General features: G+C 38.2%; 1 protein-coding gene across 2 annotated transcripts; it reads left to right on the top strand.

Moving 5' to 3' along the window:
- Window positions 1-640: 640 nt before the first annotated feature.
- Window positions 641-9,660, top strand: LOC118798019 (sodium/potassium-transporting ATPase subunit alpha-1). Of its 2 annotated transcripts, none has more exons than XM_036557316.1 (22): window positions 641-768; window positions 946-1,059; window positions 1,165-1,224; window positions 1,458-1,661; window positions 2,416-2,529; window positions 2,622-2,756; window positions 3,872-3,989; window positions 4,080-4,348; window positions 4,608-4,916; window positions 5,060-5,194; window positions 5,283-5,475; window positions 5,576-5,751; window positions 5,863-5,999; window positions 6,091-6,241; window positions 6,347-6,515; window positions 6,604-6,758; window positions 6,928-7,051; window positions 7,201-7,346; window positions 7,445-7,575; window positions 7,744-7,845; window positions 9,191-9,282; window positions 9,430-9,660. In XM_036557316.1, exons 1-22 carry the CDS (start codon window positions 757-759, stop codon window positions 9,456-9,458), a joined length of 3,075 nt encoding a protein of 1,024 aa, XP_036413209.1. In that variant the 5' UTR covers window positions 641-756; the 3' UTR covers window positions 9,459-9,660. The 2 variants fall into 2 exon arrangements, with proteins under 2 accessions (XP_036413209.1, XP_036413210.1); XM_036557317.1 differs by having other exon boundaries at window positions 652-768; window positions 949-1,059.
- Window positions 9,661-9,768: the final 108 nt, after the last annotated feature.

Here is a 9,768-nt window from a genome sequence, read left to right as displayed (position 1 = left end):
CACCACCAGCTGTACTCTTCTGTGTGCTGAAATGAGTGTGAGAATCATGTGAACATCTGGTACTGTGGGAAGGACATGGAGGCTTTGCTACTCTTATCTTAAGCTATCCAGTACCAACCAACAACAAACAGCCACCTGTTTACAAAACATGGAAGAGATTAAAGTTTGCATTCAACATTATTCTTACTGTCATAGAATATGTCTGGAAGTCTATAAAGGGTTTAATTATTTTCTTTGAAAGATTTTGGCTTCAACTTTAGTTAGAACTGAGTGGGATCATAACATATATTTGGGGGATAAAGCATATCTCTTTTGTAACAGAAAGTCAAAATAAATATCATCAGAAAAGTATGTTCATACTCGGTGAGGAAGCAAATATCAATCATTCCTCAAACCTCTTATCAATGTAGAATAAGGGGATGGTCTGTGTAAATGATTAACAGACATAGGGAAAACGCTGATCTCTTTTGCTACAGCACTCCATATATATGGTTACTGTGGCAAAGGACTTTTGTCATTGGTTGTCATTGAAAGTCCAAGCATACATATGAAGGTTGAATGGATTATAAAAATAAAATCTAAATTCCACCTGCCAAACTCCTCCCAATGTAGTCAAATCTCCTCCCCTTCAGGCAGGTGAGCTGGTAAGCTATAAAGGTTTGCAAACTTGTTTTGGAACTGCAGAGCCTCTGATGTATCTCCACTGAGATTAACAATTTACTGCTGAATACAGGAAAACTGCTGAAAAAAGGAAAAATGGGGTTAGGCGTAAGTTGGAAAGATTTTTCTTAACTGCACTGCTGAGTTAACACATTTTTTGTTACATTTAACCAGATTTTATTTGATTTTCTAATATGTTGGTGCTTTGGCTGTGGCACAGTCTGTGTGCCATCATGCTTTTGTCTTACCTTCATGAGTAATTTCTTTCTCTGTATCTTTGCTCAGAAGGGCAGTGATAAATACAAGCTGGCTGCGACTTCAGAAGATGGGGGGAAAAAAAAGAAAAAGGGAAAGAAACAAGACAAGGACATGGATGATCTTAAGAAAGAAGTTGATCTGGTGAGAAACTCCACCAGGCAATTCACATTCATAAACTAATATTGCTGTTTTACTGTTTGGGTTGCTATGTTAGCTCAAATTTGATTCTTTTTTGCTATCCTAAAGGATGATCATAAGTTAACCTTGGATGAGCTTCATCGTAAATATGGCACTGACCTGACCAGAGTAAGTACAAATGTTACTGGCTCTAGAAAAAAATCTTTTTTTAACCATTCGGGTTATTTCCATTAGAGGAAGTTTTTGAAAGATTAGAATTTAAAACAACGTAAACCATCTTAAAGACAAAGTACAGCTAGACAATGAGTTACATGGCAACTTGTACCTAACTTGTCAAATAATAAATAGCTAACATGTTTTTTTTCTTTCTTTCTTTCTTTTTTTTTTTTCCTTTTTTTAAGGGTTTATCTGCCTCTCGTGCAAAAGAGATCCTTGCACGTGATGGACCCAATGCTTTGACTCCCCCGCCAACTACTCCAGAATGGGTCAAGTTTTGCAAACAGCTCTTTGGTGGGTTTTCTACTTTACTGTGGATTGGAGCTATACTTTGCTTTCTGGCATATGGGATCCAGGCTGCCTCAGAAGATGAACCAGCAAATGATAACGTAAGATAATTCAGTCTGTTTTTTTTTCTATTTCAGTTGTATATACACTTACTGCCCACTTTACTAGTTACACCTACCTTCATTGTCTATTTTATCAGGTCCAATAACCACAAAGGTGCACTTTATAGTTCTACAATTGCAGACTGAAGTCCATTTGTTTCACAGCATAATTTGTTGGCTCTTCTCTGCCCTGTTCATAAATGGTCAAGACCCCCCACAGGACCACCACTGAGCAAGTACTACTGTTAGGGTGTATTGCGCTTGCTGGAGTTTTTAGGCTCGATTAGACACACCTTGCAGATGTGAAGTTAAAGACGTTAGATACCTCATTGGTTGCTGCGCTGTTTGTGTTAGTCAACATCTAGTCTTTCATCAGTGGTCGGTTTTTGACCACAGGATGCTGTTCACTGGATATTTTTAGTTGGTGGACTATTCTCAGCTCAGCAATGACCTGAGAATGCTCCATCACCCAAGTAATAATTGTTCAATGGTGGTCCCATGGGGGCACTATCCATTGATGAATGGTGTAAAGGCTAACAAATTATACAGAGAAACAGATACAGAATACAGTCTGTATTTGCAAAACTACAAAGTGCATCTTTATGGTAAGTGGACCAGATAAAATGGACGATGAGTTTAGATGCAATGCACCTAATAAAGTGATGTATTTACTTTGTTAATACTGTAACATAGCATCCTAGTCTTATGTCTCTATCACTCTCACTCACACATTCCTACATTCTTTTTCCTGCAGCTGTACCTTGGTATTGTGCTATCTGCTGTCGTGATGATCACGGGATGTTTCTCATACTATCAAGAGGCTAAGAGTTCAAAGATCATGGAATCCTTCAAGAACCTTGTCCCACAGGTATAAAACCATAAAACAATGTTCCAATGGTGAGAAACTTAACTTTACTACTTATCTGATATTACTTATTTAGCTGTATTTTGCTTATACAGCAAGCCCTGGTTATTCGAGACGGTGAGAAGAAGAGTATTAATGCTGAGGAAGTGGTGGTTGGTGACCTTGTGGAGGTTAAGGGTGGTGACCGAATCCCTGCTGATCTGCGTGTTATCTCTGCACATGGATGCAAGGTGACGCCATTAAAATTATTATGCTAACTTGATTATACCAGCAATGCTGGAATGCTGGAATTTTTTAATCAGTGCTGGGCATTTAAGCTATTTGATCATTTAATTATTCACTCAATCTTTTCTGTCCATATAGCTCTATAATTAAATCTATAGAGTTAGAATAATTATTTGAATAGTAGTACTCATTTTATTTATTTATTTGCTTTAAATGTTAAATTATATACTAAGTATATTTTTTGTCTTTTAGAAATTGTGGAATTTTGAATTATCAAAATGGGTCAAGCTATACTTGATTTCAATGTCCAGGCCCCCCATTTTTTACTCATCCTGCAGCCATTCACATTTTCACAGCAAGGTCATGCAGTTTTCACACACTATGGCTGGTATCAAGACTAAACTGCATCCAAAAGTGTTATGGGACTTTTTCAGCTTACCGAAATATATGCTGTAGCATTAGACGATACCAGTACAGACAACACATATTTACTATAAATACTTCTTTTTACTTTTGTGGCATTAATCTAAGCTAACAGATTGGGATGCATCGATATGGGAATTGTGGGCCGATGCCGATATCTGATATTTTTCGAGTACATAACTGCTAATGCTGTTACCAATGCCAATATATGAACCTTCATAAAATCTAGATCTACCTGGATGACCATTACAGTGAAATATAACATATATTTCTATAGGTTTACAAATGCAGTAAAATGAACAAAATGTAAACACTGTAGCACAGCAGACCAGCCTTAACATTTTGCTCCTCTGGTGTATAATAAACATGTTATCAAATATTGTTTTGATATATCAATCAAACATCTGACTGATGCAGTTAATGACTCTTTTAAGCAATTATCTGCCAATACTAATATGATTCCGATATCATCATCCATCCTTGCTAACACATAATCAAAAACTATATACACTGTTCTCCACTATGCTTCCAGTTACATATTAACATTCCTCTCTAGATCTCCATTCAGAAGATACAATCAAATGTTCCCCATGCTGTGGCTACTTTTAAGTTAGCATTGCCAAAAACAAACTATTTTATACTGATAAATGTTTCATTTTTAAGACAATCAAATATCAACTTGATGCTTACCTTTCAGGTGGACAACTCTTCCCTTACTGGTGAATCAGAACCTCAAACTCGTACTCCTGACTTCTCCAATGACAACCCTCTGGAAACAAGAAACATTGCATTCTTTTCCACAAACTGTGTTGAAGGTATAAAAATAAATCACATGAACTTTTCAATACAAATCAGTAGGCAAATAAATAAATAAATAGATAAATAAAGAAATAAATCTTCTTCAGGTTCTGCTAGGGGTATTGTCATCAACACTGGTGATCGCACTGTCATGGGCCGTATTGCTACCCTTGCCTCCAGCCTTGAAGTTGGACAGACCCCAATTGCCAAAGAGATTGAGCACTTCATCCACATTATCACTGGTGTAGCTGTTTTCCTGGGCGTGTCCTTCTTCGTTCTGTCCCTCATCCTTGGATATGGCTGGCTGGAAGCTGTCATTTTCCTTATTGGAATCATTGTTGCCAATGTGCCAGAGGGTCTACTCGCCACAGTCACTGTGAGTACTAGAAATATTATATTTATATTCCAATTTCTATCAAAAAACGAAAAACAGTTTAACAAAATTTGCTGGATTATCCCTCAAAAATAAATGTCCTTCCTACACGCAAAGTTCATGTCTTCATATACAAATAAACATATTAATTTTACACAAAGACGATAATGGACAAATGCAGCTTTCCGTTGGGGACTATGCATTAGGATGTTGCCGACTGAAAGACTACATTTTAATCTATGTCTATTTTTGCTTTGTGTAGGTCTGTCTGACTCTGACTGCAAAGCGAATGGCCAAGAAGAATTGCCTGGTGAAGAATCTTGAAGCTGTAGAGACACTTGGCTCCACCTCCACCATTTGCTCTGACAAGACTGGAACACTGACCCAGAACCGTATGACTGTGGCTCACATGTGGTTTGACAACCAGATCCATGAAGCTGACACCACAGAGAACCAGAGTGGAACCTCATTTGATAGAAGCTCTCCCACATGGTCAGCACTTGCTCGTGTGGCTGGCCTGTGCAACCGTGCTGTCTTCCTTGCTGATCAGGCCAATGTTCCAATTCTTAAGGTGTGCCCTGCTATATGATTACATTTATCACCAGATATCCATCTTAGGTCATGCAATAAAAAGTAGTCTTTCTAATGCTATAAAATTAGAATCTTTAAGAGCAAATATTGTGACGTAAATCAAATTGATTCCTTTTTTTCCAGAGAGAAACTGCTGGTGATGCCTCAGAGTCTGCCTTGCTGAAATGTATTGAGCTCTGTTGTGGTTCAGTGAAAGAAATAAGAGACAAGTACCAAAAGGTTGCTGAGATCCCTTTCAACTCTACCAACAAATACCAGGTACTTCATTTATAAATTTAATCATTCAGAATAAAAGTGTTTTAAGAAACCAGTTGGACATACTAACATCTAGGTCCCATTGCTCTAGCTCTCAATCCACAAGAACCCTAACTCCTCAGAGACCAAGCATCTGCTAGTAATGAAGGGAGCTCCTGAGAGGATCCTGGACCGATGCTCAACTATTTTGCTTCACGGAAAAGAGCAACCCTTAGATGAAGAACTGAAAGATGCTTTCCAGAATGCTTATGTGGAGCTGGGAGGTCTTGGAGAAAGAGTGCTAGGTAGGCCATGTTAGGTGGATGATAACTGGTCTTGTTTTGTCTGGGTATATAGGTAAACTACATTTAAGCATACAAAAACCATTAAGGTCTTTCCTTGCAGGTTTCTGCCATTTTAGCCTCCCTGACGACCAGTTCCCTGAGGGCTTTGCATTTGATACTGAAGAGCTGAACTTTCCCACTGAGAACTTGTGCTTTGTTGGACTCATGGCAATGATTGACCCGCCTCGTGCTGCCGTACCTGATGCAGTGGGCAAGTGCAGGAGTGCTGGAATCAAAGTAAAGCCCTTTACCTTTCGTACTGTCACAGGAACTTTGCCTCCTTTGAAATGCATAAGCAGCAAACGTAACTAGAAGACCACTGTATCTTAACACCTTTTGTATTCTTAGGTTATTATGGTCACTGGGGACCATCCAATTACAGCTAAAGCAATCGCTAAGGGTGTGGGCATCATTTCTGAGGGCAATGAGACTGTAGAAGACATTGCTGCTCGTCTGAACGTTCCTGTTGGAGAGGTCAACCCCAGGTAACTTGAAAACTTATGAGTAATTCATCTAAAAAGTGAGTCTTCAGTGATCTCCAAGAGTTCTTCAGATGTAAACAACTCTTATTTGCAGGGATGCAAAGGCCTGTGTTGTCCATGGTGGAGATTTGAAGGACATGACATCTGATCAACTGGATGACATCCTTAGTCACCACACCGAGATTGTCTTTGCCAGAACCTCTCCACAGCAAAAGCTGATCATTGTCGAGGGTTGCCAACGACAGGTAACCAAGTTATTTTGGGAAAGAAATTTTGCTTTATACTGATATTTTGGAAGTTTCAGTCAGTGTTTCAGTCTTTAACTTCCAGATATGTTGTTTTGCCAACAGGGTGCCATTGTGGCTGTGACTGGTGATGGTGTGAACGATTCTCCTGCTCTGAAGAAGGCTGACATTGGTGTAGCTATGGGTATTGCTGGATCTGATGTCTCCAAACAGGCTGCTGACATGATTCTTCTGGACGACAACTTTGCTTCCATTGTGACTGGAGTGGAGGAAGGTAGAAAACCCATCTGGAAAGTTAACAAAGCTGAAGATTTTGCAAACAATATTTGTGTATTTTGCTAAAATGATTATTCTCTCTCCAGGCCGTCTGATTTTTGACAACTTGAAGAAATCAATTGCCTACACCTTGACCAGCAACATTCCTGAGATTTCACCTTTCCTTCTCTTTATTATTGCTAACATTCCTCTTCCTCTGGGCACTGTCACTATTCTGTGTATTGACCTGGGAACTGACATGGTATGTTGGTAATTTATTCTGTTACACCAAATATCTCAGATTTTATCCAGGAAGTTTAAGGCTTGGTTCTTAGCAAAAAGCAGAAGCAGACAATTTATCTAGTTTTGGAAAACAATAGATACGACATGATGATTGCATTTTATTTTGCTTATATTTGTTTATATTACAGGTACCTGCTATCTCTTTGGCCTACGAAGCTGCTGAGAGTGATATCATGAAGAGGCAGCCCAGAAATGCTAAAACCGACAAATTGGTGAATGAAAGGCTCATCAGTATGGCATATGGTCAAATTGGTAAGAGAACACTGACTATACAAATGACCCCTTTTTTTCAGCTTTATGCTGCTACATCAAAACATGTCACATGAAGGGTATCACGATGGAGTTATGTAAATATTATCAGCCCTGAGCTTTTCAGCGAGATGTATTTTTCTTTCTTATAGGAATGATGCAAGCTACTGCAGGGTTCTTCACTTACTTTGTGATCCTGGCAGAGAATGGATTCCTGCCTTCAGACCTAATAGGATTACGTGTCAACTGGGATGATAAATTTTATAATGATTTAGAAGACAGTTATGGCCAACAATGGGTAAGTAGCGCAAATATGGTTATACAGATAAAAACAAACTCCCTTTGATTTCACACTAGAATGTCCTTTTTGTAATTCTTTCCTCATCACTATTACAGACTTATGAACGCAGAAAAATTGTGGAGTACACATGCCACACTGCATTCTTTGCCAGTATTGTAATTGTGCAGTGGGCTGACTTAATTATCTGTAAGACCAGGAGGAATTCCATCCTACAACAGGGAATGAAGTAAGTAAACAAAGCCATTTCATTATGGGTCAATAACAAGTTGTCAGAAAGTTTTGGAGTGTAATGTAGTACTTCTTCTTCCATAACAAACTAAACCAAGGGGATATAAAACATAACAATTTTTCCTCTCTTTTTCTTTCTTTCTTTCTTTGTTTCTTTTTTGTTCAGGAACAAAATCTTAATATTTGGGCTGTTTGAGGAGACAGCTCTGGCAGCTTTCCTGTCCTATTGCCCAGGCATGGATGTTGCCCTTAGAATGTATCCACTCAAGTAAGTTTGCTTTATAGTGCATTTGTTTGTTTCTTGGTTTGTTTGACTACGACATTATGAATATGCTAAGATGAGTATTTCAACAAAGCAGGTAATATTTTATAACAGTCTGTGTTGAACCAAAATAGAACCACACACTAACTTGTATCTACACTCATTGTCCATTTTATGAGGTCCATATACCCCATTCATCAGTGGTCAGGACCACCACTGAGCAGGTATTTTTGTGGAAGGTGGATCATTCTCAGCACAGCAGTGACACTGACATGGTAGTATAAGGGGATCAGACACAGAAGTGTTGCTGGAGATTTTAAACACTTTGTCCACTCACTGTCTACTCTATTAAATACACCTTCCTACCAGATGTAATGTCAGAGACAATAGCTCATCTGTTGCTGCACAGTTTGTGTTAGTCATCCTACAGTCCTTCATCAGTGGTCAGTTTATGACCACAGCATGCTGTTGGCTGGATATTTTTGGTATTTGGTATATATTTTTGGTATTTGGTATATATTTTGATGGATCATTGTCAAGCAAGCAGTGACACTGTGTTGTTTGAAAAGCTTTAGTAACACCGCTGTGTGTGATTCACTCTGCGCAGAACATGCACACACTAACATGCCACTACCATATTAGTGTCACTGCACTGCTGAGAATGAAACACCACACAGTAGTGGTGGTCCTGGGGGTTCCTGACCACTGGGCTAACAAATTCAGAGAAATTGTAGAACCACACATGGAACTTGTATGGTAAGTGGGCCTGATAAAATAGAAAATGGGTGTGGATATAATGTAGGTGGCCAATGTGAGGTATGCTTTTATAATAGGGCTGAACAATTTGAGGAAAATATCTGATTGGGATTTCTAAATTACGATTATTTTCTATAAATTAAGGTCCAGGCATATTATTTTGGCCAAGAAGTCCAGAATATCCACCTTTTCTGGCTTGAGGCTTTAACAGAGTGTACCAGACTGCCAGTTAGTTGTGGTTATATTGTCACAACACATGGGTGTTTGGTTGCTTTTAATTTTTCCTCTACAGGCACTTGACAAGCTCTGTGTTATTAGTTTAAATTAGCTCACTTAAAGCTTATGATGACATTGTTGATACAGGCTATACTTAAAATTGGAGTTCTTGGATATTGAAAATTCACTATCATATTGTGATTTCTATACAAATGATTAATTTTTCAATTATTTTATAGAAATAATCATAGTCTAAGACAAGGCCTAATCTGTTATACCAAATAAATCAAATTTACACTCTCTGCTCTTTCGTTCTTCTACAAATTGATTCACATTAATTGAGTCTTATTTTGAGCCAATTATGATTTATCCCTTTCAGACCGTGCTGGTGGTTTTGTGCCTTCCCATATTCACTGCTCATCTTCCTTTATGATGAGGCAAGAAGATACCTACTTAGACGGAACCCAGGAGGTAAATACAAAATGTCTATTATGTCTGTGGCTATGTTGCACTATGAGATGCAGATTACAGCAAATATTTACAAATCCTAAATTAAATCAATGAGGTTTGTCATTTTCTAAAAGACATATCTCTGATCTGTTTGTCCTCTCTTTTCAGGCTGGGTGGAAAAGGAGACATACTATTAAGCCATGAACATATACCCCCCCCACAAACACATACACACCCCAACACACAGCAGATACAAGGACAGTCCACTCATTTGCATTACTTCTATAAATTATAGAAATTATAGTTTTTATTTTGCAAAGAAATGTATAAGATGTAATAATAATAAGCCAAAAAAGTACCTGAGAACTGACTGTTTTAATAAACAGATATTAAAGGATATACAAGATGTCTATAGTATATTGATCACACCTAGTAATCTTTTCCAGTAGTGCTTAAAACTTTTGGCTGTTGTGAAATGAAACTTAACATGTTTAAACAAGCACTTGC

The sequence above is a fragment of the Colossoma macropomum genome, unplaced genomic scaffold, assembly GCF_904425465.1.
Source record: "Colossoma macropomum unplaced genomic scaffold, Colossoma_macropomum, whole genome shotgun sequence".
Taxonomy (NCBI): Eukaryota; Metazoa; Chordata; class Actinopteri; order Characiformes; family Serrasalmidae; genus Colossoma; species Colossoma macropomum.
This window is presented reverse-complemented; position numbering and strand designations above follow the sequence as displayed.